Source organism: Pteropus alecto, unplaced genomic scaffold (assembly GCF_000325575.1).
Source record: "Pteropus alecto unplaced genomic scaffold, ASM32557v1 scaffold150, whole genome shotgun sequence".
Lineage (NCBI taxonomy): Eukaryota > Metazoa > Chordata > Mammalia > Chiroptera > Pteropodidae > Pteropus > Pteropus alecto.
The window spans coordinates 30,200-53,343 of record NW_006429686.1 but is presented as its reverse complement, the minus strand read 5'-3'; the positions used below and the strand labels follow the sequence as shown (position 1 = coordinate 53,343).

The window sequence follows — 23,144 nt, the reverse complement described above, 5'->3', positions numbered from 1 at the left end:
GTTAGTATCATATATGTTTACATGACTCTAAAATAAAGCAAAATACCAGATCAACAAAGCAACTGAATATTCCACTTTTAACCAATTGTTTTGGTATTTTGTAGATAAGCCTGACTTTTGACTATCTCCTAATATTTATTCATCTGTATCTGTTCTCTAAAAATACCTAATATACTTGAAACAATTCTTCCTATTTGCAAGTGCCAGTCCTGTCTTTTTCCATTGTATATTATAACTGAAATGATAAAAATTTAGGATCTATATCCTACCTAATTCAAAGGAGGTTTAAAGTAGTCCCTTGATTAAACCCAATATGAAATAAAACATTTATGAATAAATTAGAATCTATCTAAAGAGGGAGTTCTTAGGCTGGAGTGTCCTTGCAGGCACCCAGATGGGTCACATAGAGTAGTTGTGCAGCTGAAATTGTCTTGAAGTTATAAGTATGTAGAATTGATTTTTTAAAATAAAGTAAATCTTTTTCACCCATCTCCAACCACCACCACCACCCCCCGCCCCCGCCACACACACACAACCCTCTGGACATTATCAATTTGTTCTCTGTATCTATTAGTCTGTTTCTGTTTGTTTTGATCATTCATTAGTTCTGTTTTTTCAGATTCTACATATAAGTGAAATTATGCAGTGTTTGTCTTTGACAATTTCATTTAGCATAATATCCTCTAGGTCCATCCATGTTGTCGCAAATAGCAAGATTTCATTCATTTTATGGCTATGTAATATTTAATTCTAAATATATGCCCAATCTTCTCTAACCATTCATCTATCGATGGACACCTAGGTTGCTTCCATATCTTGACTATTGTAAATAATGCTGCAGTGAACATAAGGGTGCATATATCTTTTCAAATTAGTGTTTTTTATTTTCTTCAGATAAATACTCATTAGTAGAATTTCTGGGTCTTATAGTTCTATTTTTAATTTTTTGAGGAAACTTCAGACTGTTTTCCATAGTGGCTCCACCAATTTATAATCCCACCAACAGTGCACAAGGGTTCTCTTTTCTTTACATTCTCACCAACACTTGTTACTTGTTGACTTTTTGATAATAACTATTATGACTGATGTGAGGTGGTATCTCATTGTGGTTTTGATTTGCATTTCCCTGGTGACTAATGATGATGAGCATCTTTTCATGTTTTTTGGCCATCTGTATGTCTTCTTTGGAAAAATGTCTATTCAGATTCTCTGCCCATTTTTTAATTGAATTGTTTGTTTTCGATGTTGAGTTGTATGAGTTCCTTATATATTTAGATAGCAACCTGTTATCGAATATATCATTTGCAAATATCTTCTCTCATTCAGTAAGTTGTCTTTTAATTTTGTTGATGGTTTCCTTCTCTGTGTAAAAGCTTTTTAGTTCAGTTATAAAATAAATAAACCACAAGGATGTAGTGTACAGCACAGGGAATACAATCAATAATATCATAATGACTTTGCATGGTGACAGATGGTTTTTAGATTTATTGTGGTGATCACATTGTAAAGTATATAAATGTCCAATCACTATGTTGTATACCTGAAACTGACATAATATTGTATACCAAATATACTTTAGTAATTAAAAAAAAAGATATAAGGAAGGTGAAATAAATGAAATACAACAAAAATATATAAATACATGCATACATACATGCATGCATGCATGTATGCATGCATGCATACAATGGACATCTAAATGGTGATGCTGCAAATTTAGCCATTTCTTTTGTCTCTTTTCAGTATGGTACCACTAACTTTGATTAGAATACTAAAATTCCAGGAGTATTGCAATTTAAAAAACATGTTAAGAAAGGCTGATGATAACAAAGACATGGATAAAATATATCACCAAGTCACAGGATATTTCAAGATCACAATTTTCTTTTTTTTTTCTTTTGTTAGAATGAAAAACTTTTTTAGCTCCAAAACCTTTAAATCACATTCATGACATCTTGGTATTCTTGGAATATCCTTCATTCCTCCATAGGGTCTAGAGATTATAAATCAAAACTATAAAGTAGAATCAAACTCCCAGACAATAATTTCCTGGATAAGTAACCTTGTATGTCTTAAGATGTCTTAAAATATGGAAAAATCTTCCTTCCTTAATCAGATCTGCTTCAGGAGAAATCTGAGTCTCTCCATACCATAGGTGATTAAGAAACCATTGGAACGTGAAGGAAAATTTTAAATAATACAATCTCTATAATGCCAAAAATAAAGTAAATCTTATTTTAAATGTTCTAGAGCAATGCTGTCCAAGAGAATATTCTTCAGTGATACAAAGTTCTATCTCTGTGCTGTCCAATACATAACAACAAGCCACCTGTGACTACTGAGCACTTGAAATGCGGCTAATGTGCCTGAAGAACTGAATGTTTAATTTTATTCAATTTTAAATAGCAAAAATATGGCTATTGGCTATCCTATTAAACAGCATAGCAGTAGATTAACAGTAACATGGGGTCACTGGATAAACTTCATGAGGTCCATAAAACTCTTTGAAATTGTACACAAAATTGTGTATGTTTATTTATTCTGTACATAGAGTTTATCAAATTTTCAGAAGAAATTCTGACCCCGAATGAGGTTAAGAATCACCATAGAAGGAACAGAAGTTAGCCGCCCCTGTTTGGGCTCTATGTTTCCTGACGACATAATTAAAACTAGAAACATTGTGAATTATTTTTTAATTTTATGTCGTAAGAAAACATCTAAATTCCTCAGCAAAAAAAAAAAAAAGGTTTCCTAAAGTTAAATTCAAGTAATGTATTATACATTTCTACAACCAATGCATATTCCTCTTTTTAAAAAACTTTGTTTTGAGATAATTTCATACTCAATTGTAAGAAAGAAATAGAGATCCTGTATACCATTCACCCAGTTTCCCCCAATGGAATCACTTTATATAAGTATAGTACAATATCACCACCAGGAGACTGACATCGATACAATCCACCCACTTTATTTGGATTTTATTAGTTTTACATGCACTCATTTGCATGTTCTATGCAATTTTATCACATGCGTAGGTTCATATGACCACCACCACAGGCAAGATTCAGAGCAGTTCCATCACCACAGGGCTCCCTCACTTTGCCCCTTTTTAGTGACATACACCTCCACCTCATACCCTCTCCTTAGCTCTGGGCAACCACTAATTGGTTCTCCATTACTATAATGTTTTCATCTCAAAAATGTTATGTAAATGGAATCATACTATATGTAAACTTTTTGGATTGGCTTTTTTTCAGTCAGCATAATTCTCTGGCAATTCATCCAGACAGTTGCATATATTCATAGTTCATTCTTATTTTTAATTAGTATTCCATGGTATGGATGTACTACGGTTTGTTCAACCATTCACCTATCTTGTTATCTCCAGTTTTTGGCAATTATGAATGAAGCTGCTATGAACATTTATATATAGCTGTTAGTGAATGTAAGTTTTCATTTATCTGAGATAAATGCCCATGACTGAAATTTGCTGAGTCATATGGTAGTCGTATGTATAGTTTTGTAAGAAACTGCCAGACTGTTTTTCTACATTGGCTGTACCATTTTATATTCGCACCAACACTGTATGAGTATATGCAATCCAGTTTCTCCACATTCTTGCTATAATTTGGTGTTATTTTTCTAATTTTTATTTTATTATTTTATTTGTTAGCCATTTTGGTAGGTATGCAGTGATATCACACGGTGGCTTTAATTTGCATTTCCTTAATGGTTAATGATGTTGAATATCTTTTCATGTGCTTATTTGCCATCTGTATATCCTCTGTGGTGAAATGTCTGTAAGCATCCAAAATAGGAATGAGTTCTTTCTACATAGGAATTTGATTAATATCACTAGATAGTTTGTTCTTACAAAAGAAAGAAATGCTGTTCGACTAGAATTTTTTATTGCTTATATGCTAAGACAGAAGCCCTAACATTAATTCTTACTTACCCCAGTATAGATGTTTCTATGGAGAACTAGGAAAATAGGATCTAGGAAACTTTGACCATAGAGAGAATTGAGAGAATACAAATGAATGGAGAGATAGGAGAGCCTTTGGTAGATATTGGATTCATTCATGTCACAAATACATTTTCTAGCATATATATACCGGTAGTACAGATATTATATACCCTTGGTATGCTTTTGATATATTTAGATGTCATTTGTTGCCTTGTTTTAAGAGTCACTTTTGTATACCCACTCGGACAGAGAGCAGTCTCCTTCAGCTCAGATAGGGCAGCAGAATTACCTGCAGGCAGAACTATTACTCTCCTCCAAAAAGAGCAATGGTTACTCTCCTCCTTCAAAAGCTTGCAATGGTTATCCACTGCCTAACAAATCAAGACCAAATTCCTAAATATGTTATTCGAGGACAACAAAGACCTAACCTACCTTTGCTGTCCTACCACCCGCTTCTCCTCCTCTTGTGCTCTAGCCAAACTGAAATAGTGTTCTCCAAATCCCCTCTGCTCTTTCCTGACTTTGAGCTTTTGTTCCTGCTATATCCTTTACTGAAATATCTTCCCTCACCATGTGTACCTAGAAAAATACCACCTATCTCTCAAGGCCCAGCTCAGATGTTAATTTCACCATGAAATCTCCCCTAATTCCTTGAGTCAGAAGCAAACACTCCTGCCTCTATACTTACACAGGACTTTGCACCCCCTCACAGTACCCATCTCTCTGACCACTCTTTTGTTTAAAAGTCGTGCCAACACAATAACATGGATGAATCTCAAATGCATTGTGCTAGCTAAAAGAAGTCAGACACAAACAGCTATGTACTGAACGATTCAATTTATATGACATTCTGGAAAAGGCAAAATTATAGAGACAGAAAACAGAAGAGAGGTTGTCAGGGGTTAAGAGTGGGGGAAAGGATTTGCCTATAAGGGCACAGCATGAGGGAATTTAGGGGATGACAAAACTATTCTATATTTTAATTGTGGTAGTGGTTACATGACTATATGTTTGTCAAAACTTATAGAATTGTACACTAAAAAGGGTGAATTTTACTCTCTATGTAAATGATACCTTAAAAACACTGAAAAAGTTTCATAACGCCTAACCAGCAAACTATCTGGCCTGTCCTCCGGTTCTTGCTCTCCATCTACTTGCTCTTCAAATGTACTCTAATGTGCCAGGCTAAGAGCTCGGCCACAAAGAAAGAAAATACATGGTCCCTCCTCTCAAGTAATTTAGTCTCTGATGGAGGAAATTGGTTTGTAAGTAAATAAATGCAGCATAGTATGGAAGATGCTATATATAATACAGATACATGTCAGATACAGTGGTGGCATGAAGGGGACAGTGGTCAGATAGACCTAGATTGCTGAGGGCCTAGCCTTCCAAGTTTAGAAATTTCTATTTAATTCAATATGCAATGAGAAGTGACATTACCATAGCTATGTTTTAGAAAGTATTATATGGCAGTGATATGAAGAATTATTTGGAGTGGGGGAGAGATTTAAAGCAGATAAATCAATTAGACTATTTACAATAGTCTAAAAGAAAATTAATGTCACTTCTTTTCTCCATTAGTAGAAATTGAGATCAGACTATGCTTTCAATTAAAGCATGTACTGCTAATAATCTAAATGCATGTAGGCAACAGTAAAGAGAGGGACCAAAAATTTGTCTTCATATAACTTGCCCCCAGTAGTCTCAGATACTTAATGGAGGGACCTTGTTGCAGTCATCTTTTTATCTTCCCCAGCAACCATCACAAGACTCTGTAGACATTAGAAGCTCTAAAAAAATGTTTCTTATTCTAATGAATAAATTAATGAATGAATGAATATTCTTTTAAATCACCGAAACCTCCAAAAAGAATATTGTTACTCCTATATGTCCAATGATGCTTTCACTTACAATTTTGTATGCCAGACAGCCCAAAGGGTCAAGGTTAATAAAAATGTTTTATTCTTAAATTTGTATATTGACTGCCATGATCTGGTGGGATTAATCTAGCACATTTTTCCCCCAGAAAGTCTGCTTGTCCTTTGCTCGTTAACTGCTGCCTAACAATTTGCAGTGACAGGGATAAGTTTCTGTTAAAAGGAAAGCTAGCGGACACTATAAACTCACTTTCTAGTATACTATTTTTAAGGAATTGACTATTACCATTCTGTCTTGGGACTTGAAACCTCTGCTGAAAATGCCTTATATGGGGCATAATTAAAAACACTGATATAGGATAGGGTACTTCCTGGAATGTGTGTGCTGAAAAGTTTTCATCCTGCCTTGAATCCAACAAAATAGAAGGTCCTAAAACCAGCAGGGTGCTGTGTCCTAAATACCATGTAAGGCCCAAACATATGCTCTCATCAGGTCTCTAAATACCTCAAACATCACCACCTAAGACCTTTAATGAACTGGTGGAATCATTGAAGGTGAACTTGATAAGCCTCTTCTTCAAACAAACAAGAGTGTGGGATTTCAATTTCTGCTTTCTTTTTTCCCCACGAAATTCAAACATTGCTGAGCCACTTTATTGCCTCTGGTAAAAGTTTTCTGTGGCTCTAGAGTTGACAACTTCCAGAATATTAAGCAGTTACTGACTTGTGCTTCTGTGCTAGTTTTCTGTGAAGAACATGAAGGATACTAATACTATCTGCACCCAAAGTCACACAGAGACAACTTGGAGAAAAAAAATGTACTTACTACCTTCTAATTGGAAGATTATCAGCTAAGGGAGAAGTGATTTTATAGATTCCAGAGTGTGCTGTGGTTGAATGGATTTGAGCAATTTTTTTTTTCATTTTGATGTTCCTGTTAGTGTTTTCCCTCGTTAAAGTTCCTATACTTTATACTGTATGATTTGTGGTGAAGTCAAACCAAAGTAATTTTTGTAGCCATAAAACCCTTTTGTTGAAGGCCTGCTTGTCCTTTTCCTGTTTCCTGTGACCAACATAGCCATAACACTTTCCCAATTTTGTTGTGACAGAACTTAATTACGGTGTGAATCACGAGTGGTAAGCCAGCAATTTCAGTTGTCTCAACTATGTGCTAGCACCTTGTCACTTATTGCCAGATACTTATTTACTCCGAGTTATTGACCAATTTTGAGCCCTGACCAGCTGCAGCTAATCTTAATGCATATAGTTGGCAGCTGCGAATTTGTGACTTTGTCCCTTGGAATACAAAGGCTGCCTTTGCCTACACTCAGGCAGATTTTAGCTTCTAAAGGGCAAAGCTTTGGCCTTAGTAGGTGATTGTGGTTATGCACTACCATATACATATGTTTATTCTTAAATTGCTTTACAGAAGCCCCAGCTATATTGGGAATTATCGAATTTGATTCCTGTTAAGAAAGAATCCCATTCTGTCTGTAGGTTAAAAAAAAAAATACTGCTAAAGTACATTTTTAAGAACTTAACTCCTCCCTAATTTGCTAAATTGATCTTATCCATGCTTGCCAGGCCCACTCCCTTCTATAAGTCTCTGTCACTTGTTCTTGTCCTAGGCAGTGACAATATCATAGACATTTATTTTACATATATTATTTGATTTGTTAGGCTTTAATCTGAGGGAACATTAAGTGGTTCAAATATATCTATATAATTTATTATTATTATTATTATTATCCCTATTTGTAGTTGAGGAAAGAAAGAAACTTCCTCGGTGTCACATAACCAGTCAACAGAAAGTTAAAAATAACATAAACTGGAATGGGGGAGCTCCGTGGATCTAGTCTACTGAATAGTATGAATAGACTGGAAGCAAAGTCATTAAAAATATTTTTCTCTCCCATTTTCCTCAAGTAATTTTTAATAACATATACATAAATCTCTCGTAGTCACAGATTTAATTCTTTTGAAATCTTCATCATACTAGAAACCCGAAAATGAGGGAGAGGAGACAGCAGGAGACTAGATGAGTTTCCTAAGTAGATTGACCTGATATAGCAGTGGAGGGTAAAAACCACTTATGCCAATCATTTCCTCCAGCACTTCCCCTATCACCTTTTCCCTGAAGCCATTTCTGCCCTATGCCTTGGGCCCTTCCCCACTCTTATCCTTCTTAAGCAATTTGAAATCCTGTCAGTTATCTCCTTAAACTCAAAATAGTTAATCTGGTCCCCCAGTAGCAATCAAGTCAACACAATCTAGCTCAAATTTTCTGAATTGTTCTCCATCAATGCAAGTCCTTTCTGTGCCAGTTTTCATCAGTGGACATAAAACACCCTTCTGCACTTAACACAAATTCAGGCACTTCTCTCCACACACTCATGTGAGCAACCAAAGATGTAGACATTTACAAATGATGATGAAGCACTTTACTAAGTGCTCTCCTAATCTCTGTTATCTAGGATTTGGGGCTGCTTTTTTGAGGGGGTTCTTAATGTGCTAAAATGTGTTACTGGATGTGGCTGAAAAACACCCATTCTTTCCACCTTGTCATTATATCCTTACTATGTATGTGGGAAGGTGGTACAGCAGAGTGAATTTGGAGTCAAACATACTCCTATGTGAATTTCACCTCTGCCACTTACTAGCTATGTGATTTTTGGCAAGATACTTCACCTTTCCGAATCTCATTCTCCTCATCTAAAAAATGGGAATTACTGTATAATAGAATTTTATTACCTGTCATAAGAATCAAATGATATAATTAATGCAAGTGAAGAATCTGATACATAGTAGTGTTCTCAATAAATATGTTTCCTTCCTACCTCTACTTTTGAAGGTAGTGTTATATAGAGTGGAAAGTGCTATACTGGGAAGAGTGTAGTTTTGACCTAAGATGTGGGTTCAAATTTCGATTCTGTCATTTGGTTACCTTGGGTGACCATACCAAGTTATGTAACCTGAGCCTCAATTTCTTCTGTAAGATGTAGCATATAATACTTATGTCACAGGTATAAAGCAACTGGCCAATAAATAATAAGCTCTCAATGGTAGCTATTAATGTTACGGGTGTGAGAAGACTGTTCTTAGTTTAAGATATATCACATCTGTTGTAAATCCCCTCTCTAAAAATCCTATTTTCTTTGAGTCCATAAAAGATTTGTTTACAAAATCCTCTGTTTTCTAATGATTGTATACCCACTTGAGCTCACTGAGGTTTATCTGCATTTACAAGTGATGTTATATTATTTGAAAGTATGCTGCAGCATCACATTTTGGCTTTTTGCTTTGTTTTCTTTGGCTGCTCACTCTCTCTACACCCCCATCATTTTTTTCTTACTATCCATAGAGCATTTGCCTAGAGTGAAAATTTATTGCCATCTCTTCTCCACACATTCTCTACACCTATATTATCAAGCTGTGTAGCCACAGCATCACTTAGATGCCAGGACACTAGTTGTCTCAGGTGGTGCTTTTGCCATTTATTTGGTGGTAAGAAACCAGATGTGCTATCTCAGTTTTTACAGACAAGAACTGAACACTATCGTCCATCTCTGCACCTCTGCAGAAACTCAGTGTGTCTGGAAACTTAATCAGCCACAATGGTGTCCTGTTGTTGCTCCTACAGGATGCTTCTCTGTTTATCAGTCATCACTAGATACCGCACTGCTCAGGACAGCTTTCTGTTCAGTATTGCTGATACAAATATTTGGCAGGGCTAGCCTTTGCGGTAGGATTTGAGGAATTCAAAAAGACTCCTTCCCCAAATATATCTCTCTCACTGGTCATAGCGCCTGAAATGCATACAAGAAACATTTGGCGTAAGGCAATGTTAAAATGCAAATGTCACTCTCCAGAGAGAAGATATTGAGTCATTATCAGCTATGAATACTTATAGTCTGAACTACATTGGAATCCTGATTCAGGAACTATCTATATGATCTTAGGCAAGTTACTAATTCTCTCTGAGCCAGTTTCCTCTTCTGAAAATTGGGATAATTACAGATGGTTGTGAGATTAATGAGATAATGCATGTAAAGCACATAGTAAATGCTCAATGAACAGTAGCTGTTATTAGTCTTATGGACAGAAGGCCCCTGAGGGAATACATCTAGGACTAATAAATCTGGTTTGAGGGTCAGGAAAAGGTGAGGTCTGATACAGGGAAACTGCTCAAAGCAAAGGCCCTGGCATGCTGTCAATACAGCCAGGGAGTAGCATGGAAACTCTGGGGACCTGGGGTTGGAAGAGTTAGGTTGGAGGAAGAGGAAGGACTGAAGCAAAGTCAAACCATACTTACATGAACTTTCCAACAAGAAATGTGCAGTACTACTCAGGATGTGATACTTTATGAGGTAGTAAGCTCTAACATGGGAATGTCCAAGCAGAGGTTTGGTGCTGGCTACCCTACCTGTCAGGAACACTCTAGTCTACCTCAGAGCTTCTCAAACTTACATGTGAGTACAAATTACCTGGTAATCTTGTTAAAATGCAGATTCTGATTCAGCAGGTCTGGGGTAGGACCCGATATCCTTTGTTTCTTACAAGCTCTCTGACGATGCTCCCCATCAAGAGACCTCATTCCTGATAGCCAGGTTCTGTTGCAGTTTGAAAAGAAATCACAGCGAGACAGAGGATATGGTTAGGGAAAGCTAGAGAGTTACTTAGACAAATTTCCATAGAGTGGAAGGACTTTGATACAGTTGTGATCTACATACTGATTCTTAGCTTTGCAAACTTTGAAATTTGATTGGTGGTATAATCAGAGACTGGGCTCCTGGGAACTGACTCACACGTAATCGGATTCACAAGAGACCAATATATAAGCCAGAATGCCAATGGATTAATTTATAATGAGAAGTATAACTGTTCCAGATACTAGTGTTTGCTGATCAGTGCATTATCTCCCTGTAGGTATATTTACATGAGTAGCTAAATGATAATGAGAAGGTTGCTTGGTGAGGATGAACTTGTAGCAAGGGAGAGTTCATAGGATGATTTTAATGGTCATGTCATCAAGCTATGATAGTCTGATAAGCTCTATCTCCACAATTGGGCTAGACTTCCAGAATAGTACTGGGATATTAGCTTCCTCTCTAGTTTTTGCTTTTTGTCTTGCCTTCATACAATCAAGAGGATCTATTTAGGTCTAAGTCTGATCATATTCATTTGTTCCATAAACTTTAATATAAATTCACAATTTTAAACTTATTACAAAAAGTTTAAAATATAGAGAAAAGTTAAAAAATAATATAATTACTTATATACCCACCATCTAGATTCAATAATTATTGTTTTGCTATATTTACTTAGTGTGTGTGCATGTGTATATACATGTGTGCACATGTGTATTGAGTCCACACTCTTTAACATAGTCTTCTAAACTCTCCATGTTCTGGCACAGCCTACTTGACCAGCATTACTTCCCTTGGCTCCCACCTTACAACTTACATTCCAGCTGTACCTAACTACTGCATGTTAGTTCCCTGGATATTCCCTGTTGTTCTAATCAGAGAATGTAATATACTATTGACTATGCCTGAATATTCTTATTCTTTTTGCTTAACTCTATTTGTTCTTAAAGACTCAGCCTGTGGACCCGTTGGGGGCGGGGCGGAAAGACTGAGTCACACCCATGTTGCCATAGCATTCTATGCTTTTATCAGTCATAGCATTTATTACTTTATTTTGTTTACCTCTCTAACTTTCCTGCAAACTGTGAACTCATTAAAGTCAAGAACTGTCTCTATATACCCATGCCTCTCCAGTGTCTTGCACTTAGTAGGTGTCCAGGATTCAGAAAATCCAACTGCCTACCAGAGAGTTCCACCTAGTTACATCATAGGTACTCAAAATCAACATATCTAAACTGAACTCATCTCTCCTTCCTACCTGCTCTATACAGTTTAAACCCTCCTCCTGCTTGTCACCCAGTCTTCAAGCCAAAAACCTCAGAGCAATCCCTAACTCTCCTCTTTCTTTCATCCTTCAAATAAGACCTGTTGATTCTACCTTCAAAATACATTCCCAATCTGTCTCCACTACCTGTCTAGTCCAGGCTACTTTCATCTCCCACCTGGAGCACTGTCAACCACCTTCTATCTGGGCTCCATGCTTCTATTCTTGCCCCTTCCAATCTATTATCCACAAAAAAGACATAATGATCTCTAAAATTCAAATCTGATTATATATCACTCCCTGCTTAAACCCTGATTATATTACTTCTTGGTTTTGGATGAAGTCCAAACTCCCCAGCTTTACCCAAGGGACTCTCAAAAACTTAACACCTGTGCATCTCTATAAGTTTATCTCATGTGTTCTGGGCTCCATCTAATCATTTTATGTTTATAGAACTTCACAGAGCCTGTACTTGTTGTTACCCAACATTTTCAGTTTCATGCCTCAATGTCTTTCCTTGTACTCTTCTCTGCCTAGAAAGGCTCTCTCAAGCTCAGTACAGGTGTAACCTCCTCTAGGAAGCTTTTCCTTACTTCCTAGTCTGGATTAGGTTCCTTTTCTCTATTACCCACTGCTGCCCTATCCATACATCTATCAGAGCACTTACACTATATACATATAGCACTCTCCTGCAATCATCAATTTGTTTGTTTGTTTCATCAAAGTTCATTTATGAGCTTTTTGAGAACAGAGTCTTATCTGATTTTTTACCCCAATGCTTAGCCCATGGCTGGCATATAGTAGATGTGAAATAAATATTTGTTTAAGAATGAATGTTAACAAATATCACCCTGAACTTCATTTTGTAGGCGCCTTATAATTTTTTTTTTCTTTTGAACACACTGTTTCTCAAAGTATGATATAGTTGATTGTCATGCAGGTAATAGTGAGAGAATTTTGAGAGCTTTTCACTAACAAATTGAATTTCTGGAATTGTACCATTTCATAGAGGTGGCTGATCCTACCCTTTCACTTTCCCTTAGGTAAATTTTATCTTAGAGATTAACATCATCAGGCGTTGGAAGTACCATGCTATTGGACCCATATACTCTCTTGGTCTCTAAAGTCCCTTTCAATACCTAGGGTTCATGTTTCACAGAATTGCCTATTTATGTGGATTCTAGGTGCTGTTTGGTTATGGTGTTAATTTTCTACTAGGTTTCTCTCAAGTTGTAAAAGTATCAAGTGCAGAATTGTCCCATGCTTAACCTTTAGGAATAATATTAAGTAAATGTTGGGTCAGGGTCTAAGGAGAGTGATTGATCAGTATTTTAACAAATATTTAGTTGGATAAAATAAATTATATTTCCTTGAACTGAAAAAGTGGCTTAAGCTGAACATTCTGAACGTCATTTTCTCTGATTAATACCTCAAAGTAACAAACTGATTATTGAAAAAGTATTGGATCCCTGAACCTGTTTAATAAAAGTATTTAACAGATATGATTTTTACATTCTGCTTAGGACTGTTTTAAGTGCATTACATGTATGAAGTCATTTAATCATCTCAATAACACTAAGGGGTAGGTACTATTATTCCCATTTCACAGATGATGAGGAAACTGAGGTACAGAGAAGTAATTTCCCCAAGATCAAAAGTTATTCATAACCTATATAATGAAAACTGTAAGACTCTATTAAAAGAAATCGAAGAAGATACAAAGAAGTGGAAAGATATTCCATGTTCTTGGGTTGGAAGAATCAACATAGTTAAAATGACCTGTTAAAGTATACAGCTGAAACTTACTGGATTTCGTTAACCAATGTCACGATAAAAAAAAGTTATCCATAACTGTCAGACACCAGGTGTATCAGTTCACTTTAATCCAGTGCATATTTACTGAGCATCTACTAAATGCAATAATTGACAGGGTGTATAAAAACTGTATATTTAAAGTAAGGAGAAATTGTAATCCAATAGTGCCATGAGTGAATTGCCAAAGTTGGTCGGGCTCCTTTTAGATGGTGGGAAATGGAGAAAGATTATGCAGTTAAGGTCATGAATGGCGCAGAGGTATCCATTTGGATAAGCCTGTTTTGGGGAAAATGAAGAGGCCTAGTTTTGAGGTGTGTGAAAACGGTAATTCTTTATTGAGGATTAAGATTATTTTTAGGACCCTCTGTTGCAGTTTATTTAGCATGGAGTAAGAGTAAGAAGGAAATACACGGGTATGACGCTTGTTTGGAGCAGGAAAGTAGAAAGGTTAAAAAAAAAAGTAACATGCTTTTCTTGCTCCTACCCCCACCCAGTAAACGACCTGCCCCCAGCACCGTCCACTTACGCAAATTCTCTTGACTACAACTCAGACCCTTCGAATCTGTGCTCTTTATAAGTATTTTCACATTTTGGCATCTTAAGCCTGAAATGCCTTTTAGGCAAATGTCAGAATGAAAAATGTATTCTTGAAATTCAAAACGGGCTCGAATACAACCAGAGAGTTTTTCTACGTTCGGATTCTATAGTTCCTCACCTGTCCATTTTTCCTAAAACCACGTGACACACCTGGCCACACAGCCTCAGATCCTACTCTAATGCCTGGTTATCCTGTTACCCTTTTAAAAGGCGGATCCTGCAGTGTCCTTTCCTCTCTCCCAGCCACCTCTACCCCCAGTCGTTTGGGCGGAGCTTCATGCTAAAGCCCCAGAGCCCGACGCGGCCGCAGCAGCAGCGAAGAGAGCTAGAGCAGTGAAGAGCTGCATCTGCAGCAACATCTCCACCGAGGCTACGTGCCTGTGGGCTCGGACCTAGCTCGCCGCGCGCGGGTTTCTCCCCGCCCTCTCCCCACCTGGCGCGCACCTGGTCAAGGCCAGGGTCCTGCCACAAGCCAGGAGGGTGCGTGCCACGGGCCCTAGGGTACCGCAGAGTGCGCGCGCCATGGGGCCACCGCTTGGGGCCCGGGTCTTCTGCTGCGGTGGCTGCGCCTTTCCCCGATTGTTGGCGTGGAGCTTCCTGCTGGCTCTGAGTCCGCATGCCCCCGGCTCCCGGGGAGCCGAAGCCGTGTGGACCGCGTACCTAAATGTGTCCTGGCGTGTTCCGCACACGGGAGTGAACCGCACAGTGTGGGAGCTGAGCGAGGAGGGCGTGTACGGCCAGGATTCCCCGCTTGAGCCTGTGGCTGGGGTCCTGGTACCGCCCGACGGGCCGGGGGCGCTCAATGCCTGTAACCCTCACACGAATTTCACGGTGCCCACGGTCTCGGGGGACTGGGGAAACACCGTGCAAGTCTCTTGGTTGGCCCTCATCCAGCGCGGAGGGGGCTGCACCTTCGCAGACAAGATCCATCTGGCCTACGAGAGAGGGGCGTCTGGAGCCGTCATCTTTAACTTCCCGGGGACCCGCAATGAGGTCATCCCCATGTCTCACCCGGGTGAGTGCAGCTTCTAAATTGCGCCCCGTCAAGCCCCTGCCAAGGCCAGTTTCTTTTATTTTCTTAAGTGCTCTCCTCCTCCTATCCCCTTGCTTCGAAAGGAAACGAGTCTCTTTTCCCCATCAAGTGAAGCAGGGTCCTCTCCTCCCCAAGGTTCACTTTGCATGGGGGGTTGGGCGGAAAATTCCTTTAGAATTTGCCTCTCTGGTGAAAAAGGGTAAGACAAACGGAGTGCGGAGGCTAGCAATTCGAGAAGGACTGTTGGAGCTCTTTGCTTCGCCTTTTCCTGGTGTGTCACAAGGGTGCCTTGAATTGAATTAATTGGTGGTGGGCATTGGCTTTGAAATGACTGGGGAGAAGACTGCCAGGAAATCCCTTCCTCACTCTTTTCCTGTTTAACAACCTCAGGCCTGTAGCATATTTTCCCCTCAGCTCTGTTTTTCTCTCCATGTTTCCTAGTATCAGGTACAAGATTGTGTTACTGTGCCCCGTTAACCTCATTGCTGTTTTGGTGGAAACTTTGCTTTGCCCTTTTGGGCTCTTTTATGCCAGGGGTCTCAGGTCCCAAGTGATTGTTGCTATCAGTGCTTTCTTTTGCCTTTGAAAAATCTGATTTAGGATTATTGAGTGACAAAAGAGGTGATTGTTAATGAAAAAAGAAGAGATTTATGCATGAGGATAGCAAAGGCCTACATTTTGGAGAAAGTAGTCCAGGTGGGTTTTACATTTGTGGGGATGATGTGGGTTAAAATTTTTCCCTCTGCACTTACCCTTCCAGAAACCTTACCTCTAAATGTGATTAGGTATACATGTTATATATATAGTGATCCTAAACCCCAAAGGACAAAGAACAAGTTTTAGGAGAAAAAGGAAGAGACATAATAGCAGTGTATCATTGTTGAGAGCTGGGCCTCAAGTCAGGCCTTGGGTAAATTCTGGCTCCATTGCTTACTAGTCCTGTGACCTTGGGCCACTTATTTGAAGTCTTTGAGTCTGGGTTCCTTCATCAATCAAGTGGGCGACAAACTAAGAACTTCTCCCATAGGTTTGCCTTGAGGATGAAATGAAATAATTCCTGTAAAGAGTTTAACACATCATCCTCAGTAAAGGTTAGCTGATAGGATTAGCCATTTAGGAGTCACTGTAGAGATGAATCTATTTAAGTAGTTAGAGGGTTCCCCCCCCCCTTAAAATAGTGTGTCTAGCCCTGCCTAGAGAGTACTTGCATTGAGTAGGCCTGGGTGGAATAATGGAAGGAACACTGAACTGGAACTCAGGAGATTTTATTCTCTTCTTTGCCTCTACCAGCTTTGTGTCCTTGTATTAGTTAGTCACTAGTCAAATGATAGTATAGAGGTAGGAGGTGGAGGCCAAGTTGGCAGAGACAAAAGTGAACTAGATGAACTCTAATAGCCCTTTCAGCTTAAAATGCTGTGCTTCTTAAATTTTATATTGATTAAAGGAGTAACTATCTCTCTTGGTTGATAATTTATTGATTAAAATGAAATTACTTTTTAAAGGTTAATAAAAATGAAGAATAAAGACGATAAATTTTTTAAAGTCCTTACATTTCAATTGGCTACCTAAATGCAAGGGTTTGACTTTGTCTCCTACAGATGAGATTCATTTGCATGAATGATTTGGAATTAAAGAGTACTCTTTAAAGAGTTTCTAGATTGCTTTCATCCTATTTCTGTTAAGGATATAAGCTGAATATTTATTTGATAGTTTTAAGAGACAATAAAATTATTTTTGTTGAGCTCCTACTATGTGCCAGGCACACTATAAACATTTTACTTATATTTTATTGGGGGACAGTATTGCATGCTAGGAAAAGCACAGGCATTTTGGTCAAGAATGGGAATCAAATTCTAGATTTACCACACAACAGCTTTGTGTCCTTGGTCAGATTATTTAACTTTACTGCATCTTTGTTTCCCCTTCTGTAAGATGGAGATAATATTTACATTGCTGTGATTATTAAGGATAACATAAGTAAAATACCTAGCAGATAATAAACACTCAACTAAGGTTAGTTATGGTAATAGGCTGATAACAAGATGCAAAAAAAAAAAAAGAAATATATGATTATGCAACTGTCAGTTTGAAGACATGAATCACTGGGAATCTAATTATGGCTGTTTTGCTTCAGGATACTATAGAAATAAAGCCCTAAGTATTGATTATTTAAACTTTCAGAAAGATATTTTGATACTTTAAAAAAAATTATTATCTGAGATGGCGACAATAGCAAAGTTTACCATTAGACCAGCTAGATAAAAAAGCTAGCTAGTTACTTGAGGTATGGAATCACATTTCTCCTTGAACTGCTAAAGAAACTACTTTTCAACACGGGAAAATCACTTTGCATTTCATTTATGTGTGTTGTTCAATATTTGTTTGCAAAGTTCTGTATTGTTTGTTCATTCCTCAGAAAAATCCTAGGGTTCATTATAATCTCTAGTCAAAAATAATTTATCTTGGGTCTAGCAGAGGTAGGACTGGGGTTTAAGTGTTGATGAACCCAATATATATTGCTATGAATTACACAAGGGCCGCCAACTGTGGAAAAGCCGGTGCTATCTACTTTGTTTACAAAATCTCTCTTCACCCACTCTCACAGGGCCTGTGCTTGATTTGTTTGTCCTTTGTTGAAGTTTGTGCTGAGCATCCACACTCTCACCTATTAGAATCCTGTGACCATGAAAACCCATTTGTTCCAAGTCAACAGAACTAACTGATTTAGTTCTAGTTTAGAACAGTTCCTCTAACTTTTGTTTATCAGAGAGAAACTCCACTATATAAGAGCAATCAATTAGGGAAATGAGGCTGTTTTTATGTATACTGACATTCACAAAAGGTAGTTGTAGCCTTGCATCACTCCATGCAGTTTATTTCTGTATGGTATTATTTTGGTTGCAAAGTACCCAGAAAAGCCTTATTCACACAGATAAATAATTGCAAATGATAGATGTTTCTTAACAGCTTGTCTTGCGATCTCTATATTTTTCAGTGAAATTAATCGAGAAACCTGGAAGAAAACTAAGAGAACATTTGGTTTCAAAGTTTAATCACTATTCATATGTCTTAACTATGAAAATCAGACATGAAGAAGCCAAAATGTAAAGTAAGCACATCTAAAAGCAGCATTGTCATAATAAGACTAGGTACGCGTTTTTGTTATTGCGCAACTAACTGTTCTACTTTCACCACACAGATGGGACTGAGCTTTGCATGCTGATTGAGCACAGCCCAGGGGTTCAAGTGGTGCAGGTCTTTGCTTGTACAATCTTCCTTGAGTCACATGTACAGGCATGAATTTTTTGAAAGTCCTTTGTAGAGCTACAACCTTCATAACCCATGACACATTTACAAGAACTTGAAACATATTCAAAGGGATGGCAGAAGCATTATTCCCAAAGGATGTAAGAAAATGAATGAATCAAGCAGTTTAAGTTAATAATTGGGTGGTCTTCAATGGGCTACAGTTTGACAGAGAAAACAGTTGCTTCTGTACATTGTCAAAAGTCAGTAGAGCATATTAAGAAGTTGGGCTCTGTCACTTAACTATTTTTAAGATCTTAGGCGAGTTATTTTACTTCTCTAAGTCTCAGTTTTCTCCTATGTAACATGGGCATGATAGTAAACTTGCCTTATAAGGTTGCTGGGATTAAATGAGATAAAATATTTAAGATATCTGGCATACAGAAAGCTACTATAATTTTTTTATTCTAGTTAAGATAGTTAAACGTATTTTAGAAAATGAAAATTGAGTCTTGTGTTTGTCATACATAATTTGAAAATGAATAGCCTAGAGCAGCAATCTCCAATGCTTTTGGCACCACTGACTGGTGCTCCTATGAGAATCTAATGCCTGATGATCTGAGGTGGAGCTGAGGTGGTGATGCTAGCTAGCTAGTGCTGGGGAGCGGCCGCAAATACAGATAAAGCTTTGCTCTCTCACCTGCTGCTCACTTCCTGCTCTGTGGCCAGATTCCTAACAGGCCACAGACTGGTCTATGGCCCAGGGGTTGGGGACCCCTGGCCTAGAGTACTTCAAAGCCCACATTACCTGAAATCCTAAATTTAACTCTTTAGGAATAGGGTGCGTAGAGTGAATTTCTTACAAGAAAATGATCTTTTGACCCACCTGTGTTTGTCATTTTTTTCTCAACTAACTGCTTCTCCAATCTCCTACCAATCTTCTTTCCATTCACAAAAGGCTTCAGGATAGTATTTCACACAGATTTACCACCACCCAATCCCATCTCAACCACCTGACATTTAGTTTTTGTACTGTTTTTTTTTTCCCCCCCTAGGATGTTGACTTTGAAAAGAACTTTTTTTTTTAGTAGAGTGAGAGGTTCAAAAAAGTATGCGAAGAGAATAAGTGGTATGATTTACCATTCCTAAATCTATTTCCAGACACATCTTTTTGACATCTCCACAGTACTGTATTTGACTGTTGATCACTCCTTTGAAACCCTCTCCCAAGCAGTCTCTTGCTTATTTCACTTCTCTTTTGTTTTATTTCTATTTTATTCATTCATCTAACACCTTTTCTTCCTTGCATTTAAACCAAGGCCCCCAACATACCCCTCCAATAATTAACTGCCACATCCAGTTGATTCTATCACTTTAAATCTTCTCACATATGTCTCCTTTCCCTTTTAACTATTATTACCCTGCTTTCAGTTCCTATTTCTTCTCATGAGAACAAATGCTTACCATTGCTCAAAAGCCCATTACTTATAAATTTTAGATTACATTTCCCAGCATGGCATACAAGACTCTTAATCTAGTTCCAAACTACTTTTGTAGTATTATATACCTCTTATCTCATGTTGATCCCTAAACTGTTCTCTATCCTTTCCTGTTATTCCTTTGCTTGTACTTCTGCTTTTGCCTATATAGCCTGCATACCCTTTTCTTACCTCTGCTGGTCAAACTTTACCCGTCCTTCAAAACTCAACAGAAACGCCTCCTTATCTTTGAAGTAGTTCTCAATTCCTTCATTTCCTCTTCCCACTACAGCCCACACCAAAAACAAAATAATCTCTTCTCTTTGTTCTCTTAACACTTCATCTCATAGTTCTTTCTGCATTTTGCTGGTAGTTATTTGTTTATATATTTTACCTTCCTACTGGACCATAATAATTTCAATGTTTTATTAATTTTCATATTGCCCATATGACCTTTGTACTACATGTGCTCTGGAAATGCTTGTCAAGTTGCCTTAAATAGCCAAGAATGCCAAAAGGTCATAAGATCTACTAGAAAAGTATCTAATTGAAGGGGATGGAAATTCAATTCATTGAGCATTTTTCAGGGGTCTACTGTATGCTAGATACTGAGCTTCTTGCGTGAATACACAAAATAATTAAGGTAAAGTAGGAGGAATAAGAATGTATAAATACTTCAAGATTGCAAGCTTCTCAATTTTTATAGTGATCACCATCATGGGCCAGTGTATGGGTTTTTAATGGCAAAATGATGTAAGTAACAAATAAATAGTGTTTTTACAGGGAACTTTTCCTGTTCTATTTTTGATGTTTTAAAAACTTGGTTTACATGAGCATTCAATTTATGTCTCCAATTAATATGCTTCCATCGAATATGTTGGTGAATGTGGAATTCTATAACATAAAAACCTGTTTTAAAAAATATAGTTTGATGAGCAAATTGTTTTTCTAACCACATAAAGAACTTCTCCCCACCCCCAGTCCCTGGAAGATGTGTTATCTCACACAGAACACTGTATTTAATCTCTGTTCCCAGGTTTAACTAGAGGAAATAGAGTAAAGTACTAACAACATTTTCTAAGTTATTTTCTGATTATAAAATTAATCATGCTTCTTGCAGTAAACTTAGAAAATAGAGAAAAGTATAAAACTAAAATAAAAACTGCACGATTCCACAGAGGTCACACCATTAATATTTCTTATCTGTTTTTCCGTGTATAGGTATAGTTTTGTATCCTATTTTTATCATGATGATTATTTTTTCATGAGTATTAATGTAGTATTAAGAAAATACATACAATTTAAAGGGAAAAAATGCATAGATATAATCATTTTAGCTTTTTGGGGTGTTGTCATTTTCTTCTTTTGTTCTGCATATGTGTTATTTAAAGAATTATATACTGTATAGTTTTGTGTCCTGCTTGTTATTGTGAGCATTTCCCATGTAATTAAAAGTAGACAGAGGATTCTCTTATAAGTTGAAAGTGGTAGTCTTTGGGGGATGGAATTGAGCTGCTCTTCTATTACCAAGCAGAAAGGAAACACAGAAATGATGACTGGGAGGTGTGTGAATTAGAACATTTAAAACAAAAATATACTCCACAGAGCTTTACATAAAAATAGACTTACTAGCCACATATGTGATCTGTTCTAATACATATGCCTATTGTGGCCTTAGTCTTTTGAAAGGTTTGATCACTATTTGTGCTTTAGTTCCTCTTCTCCCATAAAATTCCTATAGGTGATGTCTTTGTTCACACCCAGTTTTTTTGTTGCTTGGTTAGATAGCACCTCATTGACTAAAATGGCTTTTCTTTTTCATGATGGCCACTGAACTGTAAACTACTGTTGGTGTTTTTCCCAAAGTTTACATGATAGGGTACCACAGGATGAATAACTTTTTGTATATGTAAATTTAATTGAAGCATAAATGCATACCAAACAAGTACAGAAATCCTTAGTGTAGAACTCAGTAAATTTTCACAAAGTGAACACACTCGTGTAACCAGCACCTAAATCAAGAAACAGAACAGTACCAGACCCCGCAAGACTACTACCTCGTACTCCAAGATGAAGAATTTTTGAAGCAGCACAATTGTCAACTTTGCCTCTTGAGGGAAAGGCATCTTGCAGTATGTGGTAAAAGCCTAGTCACCCACAGAAAGACTCTCCTTCACTGCATCAGAGCTAGTTAACTAGTGATCCTCAGCTTCATACTATAGGGAGTTATTTCCAAGATTAGAGTACATGCACTTTGTTATGCAGTTAGTTACTAAGCCAGTTCAGAGTTGCCGTATTGTGATGTTAACACCCACTTTGGAGCCCTATGGGGCAAAGCAAAGCACAAGGGCTGGTTGTTATTCCATTTCCTGTTCTTTTTCTTTTTTGTCTGTATATATGTCTTTCTATATATTGTAGCATATAGTTACTGCTTGAATTTACCCATAGACTTGTTACAATATTGATTTCTTTCAAAAAGAAAGTTTGGCAAATCATGCCTGACTTGATGGAGGCTGTGATTTACTTGGTTTTAATGCTTGAATGCTCAAGTTAGATATAAATCAGTGATTTTCAAAACCCTATTTATTTTTACTTTTTTTGAAAGACAATGGTACTAGAACTCACTTGATATGTGTGTATGTTTGTCTCAAGATACTAATCATTATCATTTCAGATAAAATGTTGAAGTAGCTTAGTTAAATGCTGCCTGCAACTAGAAAGTCTTAGCTTTTAAAAAGAAAATATGCCAAAATATTAACCTTGGTTATTTCTGGGTGGTGGAATTATGGATGGTTATTTTTCTCTTCATTATTATTTTTCTGTATCTTCTGAATTTCCTATAATGAATATCCTTTATACTTATAATCAGAAAAAGCAGTTATTTAAAAATCAAAATAATCTTATCGTTCATAAATACTAAAGAAAGCATTCATAATGTGACTATAGCAACAATAGGAACAAAGCATATATGATAATAGAAATGATTTATAGACTTATGAGAATTTAAAGAATTGCTTTGACCTTTTGACTGTACGTAACCCATATGATTGTTAGAGTGGCCTTTTCTTGTTAACACTAGTTCCTTAACATGTAAATGAGCCTTGAACACTGAGGAACAGACTTTTCTTATTTTAATATGAACTATTTCTCTTCTCTTTACCCTTTGTATAACTATTTGTATTTTTTCTTTTCTCTCCATAAATACATTTTGCACACATACA

At 37.2% G+C, this 23,144-nt stretch overlaps 1 protein-coding gene across 1 annotated transcript in view; it reads left to right on the top strand.

Moving 5' to 3' along the window:
• Positions 1-14,685: 14,685 nt before the first annotated feature.
• LOC102894096 (E3 ubiquitin-protein ligase RNF128) overlaps positions 14,686-23,144 on the top strand; it is a gene marked incomplete at its 3' end in the record, with an annotated part of 28,782 nt that continues 20,323 nt past the window's right edge. Inside the window, exon 1 of the mRNA XM_006904026.1 lies at positions 14,686-15,181. Within this exon, the coding sequence (XP_006904088.1) occupies positions 14,689-15,181 (493 nt within the window). The remainder of the gene's footprint in view (positions 15,182-23,144) is intronic.